The sequence below is a fragment of the Nycticebus coucang genome, chromosome 17, assembly GCF_027406575.1.
Source record: "Nycticebus coucang isolate mNycCou1 chromosome 17, mNycCou1.pri, whole genome shotgun sequence".
Taxonomy (NCBI): domain Eukaryota; kingdom Metazoa; phylum Chordata; class Mammalia; order Primates; family Lorisidae; genus Nycticebus; species Nycticebus coucang.
The window spans coordinates 85,609,209-85,630,692 of NC_069796.1; the positions used below are offsets into that span (position 1 = coordinate 85,609,209).

At 49.4% G+C, this 21,484-nt stretch overlaps 1 protein-coding gene across 9 annotated transcripts in view; it reads left to right on the plus strand.

Moving 5' to 3' along the window:
• Positions 1–21,484, plus strand: part of ACOX3 (acyl-CoA oxidase 3, pristanoyl) — a 47,505-nt gene that overhangs the window by 4,549 nt on the left and 21,472 nt on the right. For all 9 annotated transcript variants that reach the window (XR_008375210.1, XM_053566563.1, XM_053566562.1 and 6 more), the window contains exons 5-11: positions 104–193; positions 6,142–6,285; positions 8,905–8,993; positions 15,080–15,176; positions 17,334–17,516; positions 18,854–18,976; positions 20,522–20,642. Coding sequence is in view for 8 of the 9 variants with exons in the window: in XM_053566563.1 (XP_053422538.1) it covers positions 104–193; positions 6,142–6,285; positions 8,905–8,993; positions 15,080–15,176; positions 17,334–17,516; positions 18,854–18,976; positions 20,522–20,642 (847 nt within the window). In the remaining variant the exon portion in view is untranslated. The remainder of the gene's footprint in view (positions 1–103; positions 194–6,141; positions 6,286–8,904; positions 8,994–15,079; positions 15,177–17,333; positions 17,517–18,853; positions 18,977–20,521; positions 20,643–21,484) is intronic.

Below are 21,484 nucleotides of genomic sequence, written 5' to 3' on the forward strand. Positions count from 1 at the left end.
TCCATACTTCAGTCTTAAAGGAAAGAAGATGGTGGTAGGGTCCCTCTAGTAACGACACAGAAAGCTTTGCTTGCTTAAATTGTTCTGTGCCTCAACTATTTAGATTTTTGGATGTTTTGCCCTGACGGAAATAAGTCATGGGAGCAACACCAAGGCCATCCGAACAACTGCTCACTACGATCCTGCCACCAAGGTGGGTGTTCCCTTCCCGTTGTCTCTGGGTTTAGAGATATGCAATGTCATGAGTGCAAATGAAATTGCCATGAATGAAAAAAAAAAATTAAACCAAGAAGCCTGTGCTTATAAAACACACTGAGAGTCATCACAGTGGATGGCAGGCACTCAGGAGTTACCACGTTGAGAGGCAAAACTATGGCCACTGTGACGTTTATGGGGGAGCACAAGGAGGAGGTCTGCAAGGTGTTGGGTTAGACAGCAGTTCCAACTGCCCGTGCTCTGTGCCGTGAGCAGTGTGGGATGGTGCCCAACCCTCCCTCTGCAGCTGCTCGTCTGCCTGGGCAGTGGCCGCGGTCTGGCTTCTCGGGTCCTGGCCATCTTGACGACTTCTCTGTGGCATCTGCACTGTGGCTGCTGCCTGATACGTCCTTTGAGCACCGTTCATGCTGGTGCTGCTGTCTGCAGGGAGGGACACATGAGCTGGCCTTGTTCTTGGGGCTGCCTAGTGCTATGGCAGGGCCTGGGGCAGGGGAGCGGATGAGAAGGGCCTGTCTCCTCTTCCCTCTGCATACCCTATTCCTCTCGCCCCCCCAGTCTCCTGAGCCTCCACTTGTCTCTGAGGGCTGTGTCCCCCTGCCTGTGTTTGTGGAACCTCTTATCTGTCTCCCCATGGGTAGAGGTGGTTGGAAGAGTGCTTGGCAGCAGGAAGTAAAGCTGTGCCACGTGTTTCATCATCATCATTCATTCACTCAACACGCGGGCGAGTGGGAGCTCTGTGCCCTGATGCTGCACAGAGGAACCCAGGAGTAGACCTGTGTGGAGCTCCCCGCCAGGGCCGGGGACAGTGAGAGCTGATCCCTGTGCAGTATGACACAGGCTGCCATCCGTGGTGGGGTCTCCCGAGTGGAGCTGAGGAGCTTGCACGTCAGGGTGGGGCTGAGGAAAAGCTGGACACAAAGACCCTCTCAGGTTTTTATTTCTTTTTTAAGTCATGTGGCATCTTTATCTGAACCCACATCTCCGACCCCCAGCCCCTTCCCCTTTGCTGCCCTCTGTTCCATGACCCTGCAGTGCTGGGGGTGGGGACGAAGGACGTTGGTGGGCATGGCCTGACATCTGAGGAGCATTTCTCTGCCTACTTCCTCTGGGTGGGCTGAAAGTGAAGATTGGAGGGTGAGATCAGGTCCATCAAGATGAGATGCCCAGGAGCCTGGCCCAGGGCTGCGGCTGTGCCTTCATCTAGAGCTGCGGTTCTCAACCTGTGGGTCGCGACCCCTTTGTAACAATGAAAATACATCCTGCATGTCAGATATTTATATTACGATTCGTAACAGTAGCAAAATTACAGGTATGAAGTAGCAATGAAAATTTTATGGTTGGGGGTCACCACAACATGAGGAACTGTATTAAAGGGTCACAGCATTAGGAAGGTTGAGACCCATTGACCTAGACGACAGACATTTGCTGTGTGCTAGATGTGGCTTTCCGAGACAGGGCAGGATGCATCAGCGCAGCAGGCAGGTCTCTGCCGCCGTGAAGTTGCAGACTGGAGGGCACGATCCAGGTGCCATGGAGACCCTCCGAAGGGTAGGCTAGAGTGACAGGTGCAGGGGACAGGCTGGGAGAGTGAAGGATGCTGTGGATCTTGCAGAGGCCCTATGGGAGGCGCTCTGCACCTGCACGCCTGTGCACCTGCAGGGGACAGGAACTGATGGAGCATCAGAGCTGCTGTGCTAAAGAGTGGGCGGGGAGGGCTGGCTGATGCAGGGGCACCCCCACCCACCCTGGAAGGTGACAAGCTGGTGTTCCCTGGGAGAACAGAAGGTGCAGCGGGCAGCCCCAACCCCAGCCAGCCCCAGCTTACTGCTGGATTACAAAAAGACACCCCTCCAGCTCCCCACCCTGAGGGAAGTACCCCAGAACTTCCCCTGGCAGTGAATGGCTGAGCACAGCCAGGGGCCTGGCAGTCAGCTGTCTCCCCCCAGGACAGCTGTGCCAATCCTGCTTGCACCAGGCAGCCCTGCGTTCCGGGACTCCGTGGCTTCCCCATCGCCTTACTCATGGGCATCCTGGTGTTTGCCCTGGGCAGCTCCAGTCGCCCCAATTCCCACCTGCTCTCCTCTCTCTGAACACTCACTGTGTCCTGGGGTACCTATCCTCGCCCCTTCTAGCCAAACACTGAGCACTGTGAGACCACAACTGCTTCTTCATGAGTTCCCTCATTTCTTCTGACTTTCTGAGTGTCACTTTTTGCCAGGGGTATCGCCCTCAATCATGGAGCATATAGTTGGGCTAGCCAGATGGAAAAAACAATAGTGTGTCCTGAGTAAGAAGTTGGTAGATGACAGCTTGGCAGGTTGTTGAGCAGGGCAGAGGAATTTGCTTAAAGAGTGTGGTCAGCCATGGCCTCTGATTACTACCTGGGGGCCTACAAAATATTTTGCGTCTATTTTTTTTTATTGTTAAATCATAGCTGTGTACATTTGTGCAGTCAAGGGGTACAATGTGCTGGTTTCATATACAATCTGAAATATTCTCATCAAACTGTTCAACGTAGCCTTCATGGCATTTTCTTAGTTATTGTATGTAGACATTTGTATTCTGCATTTAGTAAGTTTCGCCTGTACCCATTCTAAGATGCACCGTAGGTGTGGCCCCACCCATTACCCTCCCTCCACCAAAACCTCCCCTCTCCCTTCCCCTTCCTTGGCCCTTTCCCTATAGTCTTGTGCTATAGTTGGGTTATAGCCTTCATGTGAAAGCTATAAATTAGCTTCATAGTAGGGCTAAGTACATTGGATACTTTTTCTTCCATTCTTGAGATACTTTGCTAAGAAGAATATGTTCCAGCTCCATCCATGTAAACATGAAAGAGGTAAAGCCTCCATCTTTCTTTAAGGCTGCATAATATTCCATGGTATACATGTACCACAATTTGCTAGTCCATTTGTGGGTCAATGGGCACTTGAGCTTCTTCCATGACTTAGTAATTATGAATTGGGCTGCAATAAACATTCTGGTACAGATGTCTTTGTTATGTTGTGATTTTTGGTCTTCTGGGTATAAACCTAGTAAAGGAATTATAGGATCGAATGGCAGGTCTATTTTTAGGTCTCTAAGTATTCTCAAAACATCCTTCCAGAAGGAACGTATTAGTGTGCATTCCCACCAGCAGTGTAGAAGTGTGCCCTTTTCTCCACATCCACGCCAACATCTCTGGTTTTGGGATTTTGTTATGTGGGCTACTCTTACTGGGGTTAGGTGATATCTCAAAGTAGTTTCGATTTGCATTTCTCTGATGATTAAGGATGATGAGCTTTTTTGCACGTGTCTGTAGATCGTGTGTCTGTCTTCTTTAGAGAAGTTTCTCTTCAAGTCCTTTGCCCACCCTGAGATGGGATCACTTGTTCTTTTCTTGCTAATACATTTGAGTTTTCTGTGGATTCTGGTTATTAAACCTTTATCAGAGGTATAACCTGCAAATATTTTCTCCCATTCTGAGGGCTGTCTGCTTGCTTTACTATATTCTTGGCTGTGCAGAAGCTTTTTAGTTTGATCAGTTCCCAGTAATGTATTTTTGATACTGCTTCAATTGCCTGGGAAGTCCTCCTGGTAAAATATTCACCCAGGCAGATTCCTTCAAGAGTTTTCCCTGCACTTTCTTCAAGTATCTTTATAGTTTCATGTCTTAAGTTTAAATCTTTGATCCAGTGAGAGTCTATCTTAGTTAATGGTGAAAGGTGTGGGTCCAGTTTCAGTCTTCTACAGGTTGCCAGCCAGTTCACCCAGCACCATTTGTTAAATAGAGAATCTTTTCCCCACTGAATGTTTTTAATTGGCTTGTCAAAGATCAAATAACGGTAAGTAGCTGGATTCATCTCTTGGTTCTCTATTCTGTTCCAGACATCTACTTCTCTGTTTTTGTGCCAGTACCATGCTGTTTTGATCACTATGGATTTATAGTACTGTCTCAGGTCTGGTAGCGTGATTTCTCCTGCTTTGTTTTTATTTCTGAGTAATGTTTTGGCTATTCGAGGTTTTTTCTGATTCCATATAAAACAAAGTATTATTTTTTCAAGATCTTTAAAATATGACAATGGAGCTTTGATAGGAATTGTATTAAAATTGTATATTGCTTTGGGTAGTATAGACATTTTAACAGTTTTGATTCTTACCAGCCATGAGCATGGTATGTTTTTCCATTCGTTAACATCTTCAGCTATTTCTTTTGTTAGAGTTTCATAGTTCTCTTTATAGAGATCTTTCACGTCCTTTGTTAGATAAACTCCCAAATATTTCATCTTCTTTGGCACTACTGTGAAAGGAATAGAGTCCTTGACTGTTTTTTCGGCTTGGCTATCGTTGGTTGGCAAAGTTCGGATGCTTGCTATCAAAATGGTGTTTTAGTTTATTCAGTTTCATAGATTCGGCTGATAGAACTTCGCAACAAATAACACATTGTGGATTCTCAATTCCTGCTGTAATTATTGAGGTAAAACCACACTGTAAGAAATCCTCACTCTATTTTCTTTTCTTAACATTCCTTTCTACACGATCCATTGTCATTGGATGGTTTGCTCCAATACTGCTGCTTTCAACACAGCAGCTGCTCTCTACACAGCAGCTGCTCTCTACGTGTGACTGGTCCGGAGAGGTACATTACGACCCCAACCCTGTCACATACACTTGTGTTTGTACAGGGCGTATGTGGTGGGGTTGGCCCGATGATGTCATCCCGCCGGGGACTCGGATGTGGCCGTATTTGCATGTGGGCAGACCCACTTTTCTTACCGTCTTTCCCTTTTGGTTTCTCTAGTTTAATTTCACTGCCAAAGACTTTCAAACCAGTGAGCTCCAAGGCTTTTTCCAGGTCTTCAGCAGATTCAAAATCCATACAGCCAAACTTTCTAGTCATACCAATTCTGACATCCACAACAGCAAGATCGTTTTTAGCAAAAACATCACTTATACCCGTTTTTAATTCGGGACCAGATTTGTTAGCATTCAGGTTTCCAAGAAACAGACTGAAAGATGTGGTCGGTTCTGTTCCTTCCACTTTCTGTTTCATCATTTCTGTCTTTCGTTTTCCAAGTGCTTCTTTGACAGGCTCTTCCTCACCATCTTCATCCTCCCCCTCATCTTCGTCCTCGTCCTCCTCATCATCATCCTTGTCTTCCTTCTTGGCATTCTTGCGTTCTTTGCCCCCTGGGCTGGAGTGGCTGCTCCCTTCTTACCAGGGGTTGCTACCAACCCTTTGCCGGGTGTGCCTCCCTTTCCGCCAGGCGTTGCTGCTGCTTTGGCTGGAGTAACCGTCTTCTCGGCCTGTGGGCTGCTGCCTTTTTGCCTGGGGTGACCGCTGCTTCCTTGGCAGGTGTGGCAACTGCAACCTTTTTAGTTGGAGAAACCACCACTTTCTTTGCTGGGGTGCAGTAGCCTTCTTGCCTTTCTTCTGAGGGACGGTAACCTCTTCCTCACTGCTGAAATCATCCTCACCTTCAGACATTTCCTCATCTTCACTGCCTTCTTCTACCTCCTTTGAGGGAGGAGCCATTTTCTTGGGGTCACCTTGATTTTTACCTGCGTCAGGAGGCGGGGCCCGGCTCACGCAGGTTGCAGGAGTTTGGCCCCGAGGCCCGGCGCCCCCTTCCCCACGTTCATCTCCTAAGTCTGTCTCGGCCATCTCCTAAGTCTGTCTCGGCCACATTTTTTGCGTCTATTTTATTGTTTGAAACATTGGTCATCATTTTCCACAGAAAGGCTGTTCTTTACAGTCATAAGACACAGGAATATGCTCTGTTTAAAAAATATTTCCTACCTGGGCTGCATAAGAAATAAAATGTAGCATCAGTTAGTATCTTGCCTCAAGGATTATGAGCATAGAAAATTGAATTTATCAAAAAGGAAAGAATCCTACATATGTTTCAGTTGCTAACTATAACTTCGGCATTTTTTTCCCTCATGCAGGAATTCATCATACATTCCCCTGATTTCGAAGCTGCCAAGTTTTGGGTTGGAAATATGGGCAAGACAGCTACCCACGCTGTGGTGTTCGCCCAGCTGCACATGCCCGGGGGCCAGTGCCATGGCCTACATCCCTTTCTTGTGCAGGTAGGACTGGGGTGTGGTCCCCAGGGAACGTTTGGCAACGTCTGGAGATAGTTCTGTTAAAATTGGCAGGGGTATGCTCCTGACATCCAGTGACTAGAGACCAGGGATGTCACTGAACACTCTAAGTGCAGAGGGCAGCCCTTCCCTCCACCCCCAGGAAAGGACTATCCAGCCCAAAGCATCAGTAACACCATTGTTGAGAGATCCTGCCCAACACTGCTGGCCGTGGGAGCTACGAGCCTCAGATCTTCTGGTTGAGACTCTCCTTGTCCTCTGAGAGGCTGCATTGGTGCAGCCTCTGATGCTTATTATGAATCTAGATTTCCTGGCCCCATCCTCCCAAGATTTCTATTCAGGAGGTCTGAGGGGGAGTACAGGAGTTCTGGGAACCCCAGTGTGCCTCTGAGGTGTTTCGTGGGACTGATGGCTGGGCCAGGACTCAGCTTGGACTTCCTGCCTCCCCTGTGGGGACTTGGCGCTTCTAGAAGCTTGTCCAGAGCCTTCCTCTCTGGGCCGACTTGATATTGAATTAAGTACCCTCAACCGCTGCCACCTCAGTCTGGCATTTTTATCCCATGAGACTTTTCTGATCAGGAGGGGTGCTCATGACAGAAGAAAATAGCCATGGCTTTTTTTTTGTAAAGTGAGGTGAAATTCATAGAGCATGCAATTAACCATCTTGTGGCGAAGAGTTCTGTGAGATTAACGCATTCACAGTGTTATACGCCCACCACCTCTAATTCTGAGACGTTTTCATCTCTCTAGAGCAGTGTTTTTCAACCCTTTGTATCTCATGGCTCACTTGAACCTATACTAAACTTCTGCAGCACACTTAAATTACGCTGATGTGAAAAAGAAAGAATGTATTTACTGTGCTTTGAGCTTCTTTTGAAAATAATTTAATGAACAATCCTTAAAAATATTCGCAGCATACCTGGGTTCCTCTCATGGCACGCCAGTGTGCCACAGCACAGCAATTGAAAATCTCTGCTGTAGAAAAACCGCCCTGAAGCAGTCACTACCCACTCCCTGTCCCTCAAGCAGCCACTCATCTTTCTGTTTCTCTGGATTTGCCTATCGTGGACACTTTATATAAAAGCAATCATAAAATATGTGACGTTCGTACCCAACTTCTTCCACGTAGCGCAGCGTTTTCAGACTGCGACACATGTCAGTACTTCATTCGCTTGGCCGAATAATAGTCCTTTAGATGGACGGACCACAGTCCAGCCGTCCATCGGTCCACTGATAGACATTTGGGTTTTTTCAACTATTGGCTATTGCGAACAAGGCTGCTATGAGAATGCTGTGAATAAGTATCTGAATATATTCTTTAAAAAATAATATATTCTTTTTTTTTTCACATTTTTCAGTTCTTTTGGATATTCCAAGTGGAATTGCTAGATCACGTGGCGATTCTACGTTCAGCTTTTTGAGGCTCCCCCTTTACTGTTTTCCATTGTGGCTAATGTTACATTACCACTTGCAATGGGTGAGGTGTCCAATTTCTTCACATCCTTACCAACACTTGTTATTTTCTTTTAATAGCCACCCTAGTGGGTATGAAGTGGTTCTACTTTAGCAGAAATTCCATATTTCTTTAAAGCCAGTTTCTCTACTTGAGCACTAATGGTGATGGGGCTGGGTGGTGCTCAGTGGAGGGGCGTCCCATGTCCTTAAGGGTCTGCCACTGTGTACCCATCCTCTACCACCTGATGCTAGCAGCTGCCTTCATTTAGGACAACAAAAATCTCTCCAGACATGGCCCAGCGTGCCCTGGTGGGAGCACGCAAGGTGGAAGTTCCCCTAGTTGGGAATCTTTGCTTCCAAGGTGTCCAAACACAAAGCTCCCTGTCCCTTCCCTTGTGAGCAGCCACAGCTGGCTGGATCTGTCATTTGGAGGTAAGTATACTCATTGGAAACTCATTTTGAGGTGCGGAGATTTAGCAAAATAATCTCAGCCGTTTCTCCTCCAGCAAACACATGGATAGCCATTTTGTCATTTTGTTAAACTCCAGCAGAAAGTCCTGTATCTAAAACATAGAATGTGAAATTCCCGATGGCTTCCCCGTGAGACTTGCTAACCAGCTACTGTGTCTGTCAGTCTCTCTCGGCTGCTGCATTAAAGCATCACAGTTTGGGGGCTTCAAACAATATACACTTGTTCTCCCAGTTCAGGAGCCTGGAAGGTTGAAATCAAGGCATCTGCAGGCCGAGCTCCTTCTGCGGGCTCCAGGGGAGGACGCTGCCTGTCTCTTCAGCTCCTGGTGGCCCCAGGAGTCTCTGGGTTTGTGGCCACAGCACTTCACTCGCTGCCTCTGCCCTCACCCGGCCTTCTCTTCGGACTCTCACAGGACACTTGTCAGGCGATTCAGGTTCCCCTGGGTAATCCAGGGTGATCTCATCTCTCTACCCTTAACTTCATTACATCTGCAAAGACCCTATTTCCAAATAAGGTCCTGTTCCCAGATCTCAGGGTTGGGAATATGACTTAGCATTTGCGGAGGGCACAGTTTAACCCACAGCCACCCATAGTGAGTCCTTGGGCCTTTGGATGCATTTATTTGGGTTTTCATGTGATCATAATAGTCACCATTTGCTTTCTGTGGCTTTGCACAGATTCGGGACCCAAAGACACTTCTTCCCATGCCAGGGGTGATGGTCGGCGACATAGGGGAGAAACTGGGGCAGAATGGTCTGGATAACGGGTGAGTAACCAGCAGTGCTCGGTGCTGAGAGTCCTGTGAGCGCCACGAGCTAGCGATCGCAGTGCTGTTACCTGGCCCCTTAGACTCAACTGCAGTGGGACCCATAACTCACCTCTGAGCTCCACCTCGTCAGCTTGCTTCGCCCTGGCAGGGGCAGCTCCTGTTCTCACCTCAGGCCCAGGCCCCGCCTGCAGCTGGTGGAGCCTCTCCCTTATTCTCTGTGTAAGGACCATGTCAGTGTCCCAGAATAGGACTCGGCCTCACCATGCATCCACACTGAGCTCAAAGGACCCGCGTCTGCAGTGGCTGCCTCCACTTGCCCCTTTGCCGGTGACCTCTGGGGTGCAGCACTTGGGGGGAGAGAGTTCTGTGGCTTCACTTGTTTCATCGGACCTCAGACACCACCACCACTCCTCCCCATAGCAGCATGCTCTGTGGCACAGGACCTGAGCATGCTGGGCCACAGGTACTTAGGGGCATTTGCTCTTGAGGTGCAGCAGGGCCCGTGCGGCAGGCCCATCGTGAAGTGGCTGGGGAGGAAGTCAGCTCAGTGGCCTGCCCAGCAGAGCTGGTCCGGGACACCTGGCAAGGATTTTAGAGCTGATCATTAACAGCATGAGCTTTGGAATCAGGCAGATTGAGATTTTAGCTTTTTGTGTTATCTTGATTAACTTTCTATCCTATTTCCAATCTGTAGAGTGGACACAGTGAGGGCAGTCCCTGTGCTGGGCCCTTCCGGGGTTGTCCTGGCCCTTGGCTGTGCCGCTGCCTCCCTTACCTGTGCACACAGGAAGCCCAACCCTGCTGGGTTTGGGCCCTTCTGCACCCACGAGTTAATTTCTGACTAAGGAGGAAGCGAGGCTGGGGTGTTATGTTATGTCTCCAGGACGTTTATGGACTTGCTGCTTGATAATGAGGCTGTTGTCAAGTCAAGAAGGCCTCCCTGTGGGTGGCACCACCTGGCTGTCCTGACCTGGCTCTTGGACATAAAGTAGGAGACAGGTCATCCCCAGAGAGAGTTCAGTGGGACCCAACCGTGGAGACAATTCTCCCTGTGTCCTTTGGGAGACATTGGGGTGCTAGGGAACAGTGTCTCAAATCTCTGCTTGGCCCTTTACAATAGGACTGCACCAAAGAGGGCAGCAAACCACTGATTTTTATGCAGTGTCAGCTTGGAAGTAAAAGGACCTTGTTAAAAGCCAGACACATGTGCACAAAACCCTCCTAACTGACTTCTGTCTTTCAGAATCCTGAACTTCTCTCTCTCTGGCTTATACATGGAACCTGTTGATTAATATTAGAGCTGTCAGGAAGGAGGAAGCCCAGCCAGGCTAGGGCTGGAAACTCCTTAAGTCATTACTTTGTGGGGGCACGTGGGAGGCCTTCGTCAGGGATGGTGCCCAGTGGCATGCACAGAGATTCACTCTTCTGGCCCTCTCTCCTTAATGCTAGGGGAAGTCCCCTAGCACCCAGTGCGGGGAGTGACACAGTTTGGTCTGTTTGAGAAAGATGGCTCTGGCCTCCGGGTGAAAGGCACGGAGCTTGTGCAAGAATAGGCTGAAGGAACTGTCTTGCTATATGTGCGCGTAAGGCCCGGCAGGTGTATTCTCCTCGGGCGTGTGGTGACGGGAAATTGTCATGTGCCATGGGTCACTTCAGTTTTGATGAAGGTTCTCTGCTCTCTATTCATTCCCTTTAACAAATTTGAATTTAACATTATTTTGAAACGTCACAAAAACAGCAAAACTCTGCCTTTGGTTCCCCTTAAAGAAACACAAATTCCTCTAGGGGGCGCCTGTGGTTCAAAGGAGTAGCGCACTGGCCCCATATGCTGGAGGTGGTGGGTTCAAACCCAGCCCGGGCCAAAAACTGCAAAAAAAAAAAAAAAGAAAGAAAAAAAGAAACTCAGATTTCTTGAGCTATGTGGATATCTTCCTCTCTTATTGGGATTCTTGTTGGGAAGATCTTCCAAGGAGCATTCAATCAAAACACTCACAAAACATTGATGCAGTGCGGCTCTTCTCAGACCCCGGAATGCCAGTCACCTTGGGGCATGTTGGCGACAGCCTAAAGCAGCAGTTTTTGCTGCACCACACCAGAGTCCCCGTGCTCCTAGAGCAGGCGTCCTTAAACTTTTTAAACAGGGGCCCAGTTCACTGTCCCTCAGACCGTTGGAGGGCCGGACTATAGTTTTAAAAAAAACTATGAACAAATTCCTATGCACACTGCACATATCTTATTTTGAAGTAAAAAAACAAAACGGGAACAAATACAATCACACCGCCTCATGTGGCCCACGGGACCGCTGCCCTAGAGCCTTTCCACTGCCCCTTTTGCACATCAGTGGCAGTAGACAACCAGTGTTGAAAGCAACCTCACTCAACTCCTGAGCCTCATAGGCCTAGGGACTTGCCGGGGCAGGGGCCAGGCAGGTGTGCGCTCTGCCCTCCTCCGCAGAAACCGCTCTTCGAGGGCCGGCTGGGTGTGCGCGCCAGCAGGGGGCGCTGCGGTGCCGGAGCACGGCAGTGGTTTGAGAGCTGGCTCCGATCCCCAGGGGGGTTCTCTGCTCAATGCTGCCTGCACTCTCTAGCTTAAAGATCATTGTCATAATTTAGTGATTTTCGCTTTTGTCATCAATGTCAAGATATCCACCTTGAGAAAAGTGGCAACAATTTGTAGTTTAGATTTTGTCACTTTACAAGAATTCCCAAGTTTGTCGGATGACTGCCTAGAAATCAGAAGCAAACATAAATTGTGTCGATTAATTTTAGCGAAATAGCTCCAAATGCAGAAAAACCAAGATCTTTTCAAGTGATGTTTTCAGCCAGACCCTTACACTGGGCCACAGGTACTTTTCTGTGCAACTGCTCTGAGGTGTGGCAGGGCCCATGAGCCTGGAGACCCATTCTGAAGTGGCTGGAAGTCTGCTCAGCTGGATAGCCTGCCCAGTGGAGCTGGGCTGGGGGCCCTGAGAGGTCTCAGGGAGGAAGGAAACTGCTGGAACCTGGAGTGGGAAGCCCAGCAAGGAAGGTGCATTCAGGGCCCACAAGTAGGGTTGTAGTCCTTGAGCTCCAGGCGGTGGGTCTTCAGTACCACCCTCAGCCCTTCTGTGCTACATCCATGCCCCCTGGTGCGCGCGCGCACACACACACACACACACCTGCCCAGTGCTGCAACATACCCGTGTTCTGTGACACACATGTGCCTGGTGCCACATACACACATACGCACCCTATGGCACACACATATCAGGTTGCCCAACCCCCCACATGTATAAGAAGTCAATCTGTAAAATAAAGAGGTTTATTCTGAGCCAAATTTGAGGACCATGGCCCAGAGCTGGGGTGGGGTTACCGCATAGTTTTATGCATTTCAGGGAGAGAGGAGGTAAAGTTGTCAATCAACACGTGAAAGCCATGCATTGGTTTGGCCCAAAAAGGTGGGATGTTTCAAAGTCAGGGATTACAGGTTATAAGTGGTTTTAAAGATTCTTCAGTTGACAATTGGCTAAAAGAGTTAGGCTTTGTCTAATAGAGCAAGAGTCAGTGAAAAGGATTGCTGAGTTAAGAGTCTGTTAATCAGAGACCAATTACAGACATATGTCCAGACACGGTGGTTTGTTGTGTATGTTGAGGACCAGCAGCTATGTCTTACATAGCCTTAGGCCTGGTAATGAGTCACGGAGGACGTCTCTTAGAAGGGGAGGGGGCACGAGGAGGCACATCTGATTTCCTTTCTCGTGGCTAGCAACTTAGTTTAGGGGATCCCCTTGGCCAAGAGGGGGTCCAGTCAGCCAGCTGCTGGGGCAAAGCATTTAGATTTTATTTTCATTTACGACCCTCTCGTACAACACACATACACACACCCAGTGACACACACGTGCTCCCCACACACACACAGCTGCTCCATCTCACAGGCCCCATGACACGTACATGCCCTGTGACAAACACGCCTGATGCCCCACACATGTCTCCGCTGCCTGCTGGGGACACTGAATTCTGACATGCAGGTTGGCCCACCCGTTGGCTACGTCTGACTGTTTCTAGAGCTGCTTTTGTGATCAAAGTGATCGAAGGAGGGTATGTGGAATTTTGCTCTCAGTTAAACTCAAGGGAATACTTGTGCAAGTATAAATATACTCAGATTTGTTTCATTTCTGTGTGGCAAGAATGGTGAAGAGTTTCCACTCCTTAAAAAGGGCACTTTCTGTTACAGAATCACACTTGAAAAAGCATTCCTCAGTTTCCACGTAACAGGCTGGCTTTTTAAGAAAGCCTTGGCACCGAGGCCAGGCTTTCTTAAAAAGTGGGTATGCAGAGTCCACAGTCTGTCACTGTGGTGTTTCCAAGGCTGCCACCTGCTCAGATACCTGAGGCAGCAGCACATCCCAGCAGGCTGGCTTGGGCACCAGAGCTGGGGGGCCTGTGAGGAGCGAATCTCCACGGGACTTGCTTTGTGCAGGGGCAGCCGCAGAGGCCTGCTAGCCTGGCCTGGAACACCCCTTTGCCCGATGTCCTCAGTGTTCTGTAAGGAATGTGGGAGAGGACTCCCCAGCCCCAGGTTCCTGCTCTTTCCTAGGTGTGCTGGCAGGTTCTGTCCCCAGGGTCATGTGATGGCTTCAGCACTTCAGATGATGTTGTGAGAAGGTGAATAAGCCCAGGAACCTGCTAACAAGGCCCATCAAGGACAATGACAGTCACAGGCTACCACAGAATGAGGCCACCCCTGGGGTCCACCATGTACCCGTCACAGGGTAGGGTGGAGAATCATGACGGCTCCTGGGGAGGCAGCAAACTGTGCTCTAAGGCTGCCTGGGGATTGACAGTGATGTGCAGGGTGTGCCTGGAGGTCAGGAGAAAGCCCTGCTGGGTTGAGGCATCACAGTCAGAGGGGACCAAACTATGGCTGCAGGCGGTGGCACCGTGGGAAGGGCAGCCAAGCTCAGGGAGGGAGTTTCACTCATTGTTCTATGGGTTAAGAAAGTGGGTGATCAGTCTCAAGCAAAGGGAAGCCTTCCATTGGTGGCTTGGAATAGTCTCTGCTCCGAGTGGAGGGCAGGCTGATGGGGTGGTGTCTGGAAAGAGCCAGTGAGGAGGTTGTTGCAGTGAAGCAGACAGGAGGAGAAAGGGACTGATTCGGGGTACAGAAGGCAGATACGTGGAGTGGAAGGGGGAGGAAACGGACAGCCTGGATGTGGCTGGAGGTGACCCCAGTGGAGACCCAGGAGCTGGAGTTAGGGAGAGGCAGCTGGGGAAGGCTCGCTCTCCTTTCCTGCAGCAGTTTCCCCCCACCCCGACCCCGTGTGTACTGTGGTTCTTTGCATACAGTGTTGTCTGTGGTTTAGTAAAAGAATATTCCTGGAGACATGGCAGGTGATCTTAGTAATTGGTGAGTTGCTATAGGAACTGTTGATGTTTTCACATTTGTTTGGGGGTTCTTTTATGCACAGTTTATGTAATATCCATATGTTTGCATAGATTGTTCCCTAGAGTATTATGAAATAGATTTTCTTTAACCAACAACCATAAAAAAAATCTTAGATTATTAGTACGTCATGATCCGTAATGATGTGTATGTGATCCTGTCCTTGGCTGTACAAAAGAAATGAATTTGCTTGCTTTCTGAGTGCTAATACCAGGACACAGTTTTTTAGTTTGACTTGAGAGTGTTAGGCCTCAGTTGGCTGGGGTTGCCACGTGGTGCTGCAGTCCTGGTTTAAGAATCAGAGATTCCAGTCTTTAAAATTGTAATTCCCTCTTTTCTGGTGCAAATCCACACTCAGCCTGCCCAGGCCTTCCCTCCTGCACACCCTCAGGGCAGCCTTCCCTGAGGAACATGGGAATGAGGACGTGGCTTCGATGCTTGTCAGAGTATGGCCAACCTTGTGTCGCCTGGAAGCCCCCACACCACACTCTATTTTGTAGCCTGCCCTTTAGCATAGAAAGTCTGTTGGACTTCCCTGTTCCCTGCGGCTCTCTGGTTTTCTTTTCCTTGGGGATTATGTCGCCTTTGAAGCTGCCCTTGGGGGAGAAAAGAACAGCCCAGGTTGGACCCCACGTCACGGAAGCCTGCCCTTCTCCCCGCAGATTTGCCATGTTCCATCAGGTGCGAATTCCTCGCCAGAACCTCCTGAACCGCACCGGAGACGTCACCCCTGATGGTACCTACCTCAGCCCCTTCAAGGTACGGGTGCTTTGCTTCCCAAGCACCTCCCTCACCTGGAGGATACCCTTCCATGGCTGGCTTGGCAGGAGACCCTCTCTTGGTTTGGGTCCTGGGCCCCAACTAGGAAGGGGACCTTTGGGTTGGCACAGCACCTTTGCTGGTGTCGGGGGGAGTCAGGGCCTGACAGTGATGCTGGCTGACCTGCTGCCCTGGGGCATCCCTTCCCTTCCCTTCCCCCAGGTCCTCTTCCAGTGCTGCCTCTGAGGGCTCAAAGGGGAAGGATCTCCTGGCAAACTGTCCTCAAGGGAGTGATAAGCAGAGCTCTCTGGTGTCCAGAACTCACACCCCACCTTAAAAGCATTGAGAGTAGAAGAGAGACAATTCCATGGTTCTGGGCAGAGGTGGCCCAAGTCCCAGCTGACTACCCTAGCTGACCATGCACGAACCCTGCAGAAAGGCACCCGGGACCAACCACACACCCCCCAACTGGAGCAGAGAGCGAGGATTTAAAATGAGAGTGATGTAGGTGTGGGGGAGACGAGGCGAGGTTAGCAACAGGAAACAAGTCATTTAAAACATGGAAGTGCTAGTAAACAGTTAAAAATGAACAGAGAAATAAAGTCCTAGCTGGGATGTACTGTAGGAGAACGAATTAGAGATCGGAAAATTACCCTTTGGAACACAGCAAGGAAGGGTTAAAGACCATGAAGAGGCAAAGTCACAAGAACGAGGGAGAGAAATGTGTTCAAAGAAAGGAAGATCTCTGATAGGAGGGAGCTGAGGGATTCCAAAGAGGGGAAGGAAGGAAAAGCCCCTACACCCAGGTAAATAGTAGAGAATTGAAGCATTTTAGGGGAAAGTTCTGAAATCTTCTAAATCTGACTCTAATGGAATAAAAATCAGCATAGCTTCAGGTGTCTCAAACACGGCGCTGGATGAGAGAAGACAGTGAAATCAGATTTGACGCCGTCGAAGGAAAATAACTTCAAACATTTTAAAACAAAATTGTCACTCTTATGTGAGAATGTGAGACATGTTCTCAGGCGCACACAGTTTTGGAAGATTGCTGTACAAATACTGCAGTGATTTGAAAGGTGCAAATTATTAAAAAAAAATTAAAAATGAGCTTGGGTGAGGTAGCAAGAGAGAGTGGTGTGGAGAGGGTGAGATGCCGGGTGCGCCGGGAGTGAGGCGTCCCCACGGCACCACCGCCGGACCGTGGTCAGACAGGGGTTCCGACTAGCTGCGCGCGGAGGGACTGCCCACTTTATAGGAGCACAAACAGTGAAGGCACCACTCATCCCCTTAGGATGGCTGCCTTGGATGGGGACAGAGGAATTCAAGGAGCATTGGAGTGAAAGGAATGCATTTTATTTATTTTCTTTTGTTTTTGAGATACGGTCTTCTCCGGTTGCCTAGTCTGGAGTGCAGTGGCATCATCGTAGCCTCACTGCAGTCCCATACTTCAGGGCTCAAGAGAGCTTCCTGCCTGAGCCTCCTGAGTAACTGAGCCCACAGGCACACACCACCATGGCTCATTCATTTTCTCATTCTATATAGAGGTACGGTTTTTGCTGTGTTGCCCAGACTGGTCTCAAATTCCTGTCTTTACGGGATCCTCCCACCTTGGCTTCTCAAAGTGCTGGAATTATAGGCATGAGCCACTGCACCTGGCCAGGAGACACACTTTATTGACAAAAATCTTGGAGCTGAACATGGGGTCACAGTCCAGTGACATTCGCCCTGCCCTCTGGCAGTGCAGGCCAAGTGTCCTCACCAGGGTTAAAGGCAGGGCCTTTAAAATAGGAAGTACTAGTAAACAGTTAAAAATTAGCATAGAAATAAAGTCCTTGAAGGGAAGAGTACATGTTTCTCCACGGGGGAAACACATGCAGGGTGCTGTGCTCTCTTCTTAGGGTGACCCTTCTCCAGGTGGTAGCATGTCCCTTCCTCGGGGCGTCCCCATCCCATCCCCAGCGCACTGGTCACCTGCTTCTGCCCCTTACAGGTCCTTCCTGCTGTCAGTCCTGTGTCGGGGGTGCCCTGGGGGCAGGGCCTGGACTGGTGGACCCAAGGCGTCATGAAACGAGCAAGAGCGTGCACCTTCACTGCGGCGCTGCTCCGGCTGAGGCGGCCGCGCTCCGGCTCCTGCTCATTGTCTGCTTTCCCTCCCAGGACGTCAGACAGCGCTTCGGAGCGTCGCTGGGAGGCTTGTCTTTTGGCCGAGTCTGCATTACGGGCATGTCCGTCGTTAACTTGCAGTTGGCCGTGTCCATAGCTCTTCGTTTCTCAGCCACTCGCTGTCAGTTCGGCCCGACAGAGGGGGAGGAAGTGCCGGTACTTGAATATCAGTTGCAGGTACAGCTTTTCCAAGTATTTCGTTTTTGTTTTTCTACTGTGTGTACAGGTAATCTTCTCTGTAGATAGTTGCACTTTGGTTACTGACAGTCAAAGCTCTCAAGGGAGTTAACAGGACGGTTAGCAGGATATCAGCATCTCTCAGGCAGCAAGGTCTGGGAAGTGGCTTTTGGTTTACAAGGTGTGTAAATGAAGCAGCCAAAGTGAGGAAAATGGAAAGAAATGAGGTTGGGAGGTGGCGTGTGCCCCAGATGCATGAGGGAGAAATTATTCCAAGGAGATAACTTTTAAGCAGCCGCAACTAAGTACATAGCCCTGTTCGTGTATTAGAACAGCAGGCGGGATACACGTCTGCTAATCCTCAGACAGTCAGCCCAGAGCAACACAGACGTCCTCACGAGAAGTAAGTGGTCATGGTGAATGTCCCTACAGTGCTTGTAGGGCACCAGGCCTTCCACAGTGCTCCGTGGAGCTGTGCATAAACAAGGGTATATTGGGATGAAAGTCTGAGGGCGTTGTCACAGCATGGCAGTTGATTCTTGGAACATTCCTTTTACTGCGGCCATGAATCTGCTTTAGTAAGTGTCCTGGTTCACGTCTGTGCAGCGCACACCCACTGTCTGTGCCAATCTCGTGGCCCGTGTATTCACAGTGTGCTGACCACTCTCAGCACTAAGGGTCCTTGGTGCTCAGGAGGGCTCCCCAGGACCCCCGTGCTTGGGCTCAGCACTCATGTCCCCCTCGCCTGGCTGTGTGTCCTCAGGCAAGGTCCCCACCCTCTCTGCTTTGGGGTCTCATTAGTAAATTGGAACTGATGCTAACACCTTTCCCTCAGGCAGGTGTAAGGATCAAAGACGTTAATACACAGAGCCAGCTGACACAGGTTCTGGTCAGTATGTATGCAGGGTGTGTTAGACCATGGTGCTGATGGTTCCCCCAGACTCCTTCCTGGCTTATCCCCTGGATGCAAAAGTGAAAAGGACAAAGCCTGCCCCCGAGGAATTGCCAGCCCTCCGTTTTCCCACCTGGCCGGGAGTGATTGCTTCACCCTGCACAGCCTGTCAGCCCATGTGCATGGTCGACCCCCAGCAGGGTGGCCCTCTCAGTTCATAGGTAGACTGACATTTTGTTCCATCATAACTTTGACAGGACAGCTGTGAGAGGTGGGGGTTCAGGGAGTTGCATTTGAGGTTGGACAGCCAGGGCAGTGGGTAGCCTTCAGGGCTCACAAACTCCGGCCCTGACAACCTCACCTTCCTCTGACTTCACAGTCCCCCAGGGTGATCGGCCCTGGTGGGAACCTGTGACGTGTTCATCCCGGCACCTTGTTGTTCTAGCAATGGAGGTTACTTCCGTACCTGGCTGCTACCTTTGCCTTAGATCACTTCTCCAAGTCGCTCTTCCTGGACCTTGTACAGCTTCAGCAAGGCCTTGTGGGGGGAGACCGCAACGCCAGGCAGGTGAGTGGTGTGCCCTTCCTCAGCGGCATCGTCCTTCCCATTTCTCAGAGGTTGCACAGCGTAGTAGATCCAGCCTTTACTTCAAAACAAAACCAGTCTGTGCAGTTGTGGGGCCAGGGTCTGTGACATCTTCCTACAGTGGCTCTCTTCACGTGGAACTCTGGGCGTCCGCTGCGATTTGAACAGTTTAGGCATGCGTCCATGTCCTGCTTCTCAGGATGTGCTGACACGACTCCGGATTCAGTGTGTGAGTTCAGCTGCTGTGCTCCTTTTGAGAACATGGTGGTTTTGCAAAATCCGCATTACCAGCCCCTCAGTAGATTTCATGGTTCTGAGTCTTTCGTAAACAACAGAACGAAGGTCAGAGCCCAGCTGACTGCATCTGAGTTGACAGTGAAGGATTTGTGCCAGAGCAAGCGTGCAGACCCACTGAGATCAGCCACCGCGTAAGGAGAAATCCGCTGCTGATTTCTCGGTGGATGGTTTGCAGGCAGGTCTTCCATATTCACTCCTGCTGCCTCCTGAGCAAGAGTGAGATGTGAGAAAAAGCAGGTTAGAAATGCTACAGATTGGGGTTACGTTCCACGTCAGCAGGAGTCTGTATCCAATTAGTGTATTGTAGAACACTCAGCATGAACGTTGAGGACAAAGATGGCAGACGGACAGCCGCTAGGATTCCTTGCACAGCAAACCAGGAGCCCCGCAGGGCCTGGGGTGGGAGCTTTTCGTGAGAGATGAAGGGGTAGACTGTTTTTCCCCCGCATGAGTCACTGTAACTTTTGCCAGCTGACATTTGCATCGTTCTCTCATTAATAATGTTGTAAAGCATGGTCACGCTTTATTCTTCCTGTAACTCCATGACTTAACCCAGGCACGGAAGGGCCTAAGCGTAGCCCCTTATTTGAAGTTGGAACTAGGGAAATTGATCATTTTGTGTAGCAGGTGTGTGCTTCTCTTTCTCCTAATTGTTTTAATTGTTTATGAGGTATCGAGTAGAAGCAAGAGAAGCTTTATAAAAATCTGTTGGTCACAGGGAGGATGACACGGCACCCACGCAGAGTGGACTGTTGGTCACTGTTACCGCTGGCAGCCTTCTGGGAACCGGCAGATCCCAGCCCTTCCCTCTTCTCAGAAAGAGCTGCCGTCTCCAGCACCAGACCTGATTCCCTGGCCTTTCTTCATAGTTTTGCCACACATGATTGCAACTGTCATCTGCGTATTATTCTCTTTTACAATTGTGAACATTATGTAAACCGGGTCATGACGTTTGTTCTGCCATTTACCTCTGGGACCCACCTTAGGTGCCTGAGGTTTAGTGCTGGACAAAGCTGTGGCCTGTTTTCATTGCATATGAGTGAGTGTACCCTGATGTTCTTAGATGAGGAATTTTTGTTTTCAATTAAAATTGGGTTTCCTTTCCTGAAATTGTGGGGTTATCTCAGATGGGAAGAGACAGCCTTTTGAGACTAGTGCTGAAATTGACCCCTTACTTTTGATATCAGAAGTCTGTTTTCACCTGTTCTTGTTGGATTTCCTCACCCAAAGGCAGAGCTTGCACAAGAGATCCATGCGTTGGCATCAGCGGGCAAGCCTTTGGCCTCGTGGACAGCCCAGCGAGGAATTCAGGAATGCCGGGAGGCATGTGGAGGACACGGCTATCTGGCCAGTAGGTGTTGGAGATTTAGTTCTGCCATTCGGCTCTAGACCAGGGGTTGGCAAACTACATCCAGCCTGAGGACCAAATTCAGCTTTCTGCCTGTTTTTGTAAATAAAGCTTCATTGGAACACAGCCATGCCCAATCATGGCTGTGTTTTTGCACTGTAACCGTGGAGTTTAATTGTCGACAGAGACTATATGGCTTTCAACGCCCGAAATATTTACTACCTGGTCCATTACAGAAGAAGTTTGCCAACTTCTGCCCTAGACAGACCCTGCTGCTTTCTGATGCCTGATGTATCTTGGTCAAAATTCAGGGCTATTAATGAAATACCAAGAATTGTCTGAATGAACCCACTGAAAACCAGAGCCAAGATCAGGTTATTTGTTTATTTGAATTATAACTTTTTGGTCCATGCTTTGGTATAAATTAGCACCGAGTTGTATTCTAATATAAAATTCGTAAATTTAGGGGGGGAAAGTTGACTTTTGCTTGGGCAGCTGGTATATGCAGGTAACCAGCCAGCCTGGACCAAGTCCTGTCCCTCCCTCACTCCCATTGTGACCTCCTGAGCAGCTTAACCTCACTGCGCCTCGTTTCCTTATACATAAAATGGAGATGATGATAGTATTATACCCATGACATAGGTGCTTGCCAGGACGAAGTGAATTAACAAAGATAAGCTGTTAGCACGGTATCTGCCATGTAATACCTGCCCCATAACTTTCATCTGCTATTGTTATCATTACAATGCCTATCATTATTTAATTAAGTAATTGATTGGTTACAGACTGGTTGCTCAAAGCAGCCAGGTACACCCTCAAGATGGCAACAGAATTGGCCAAACCTC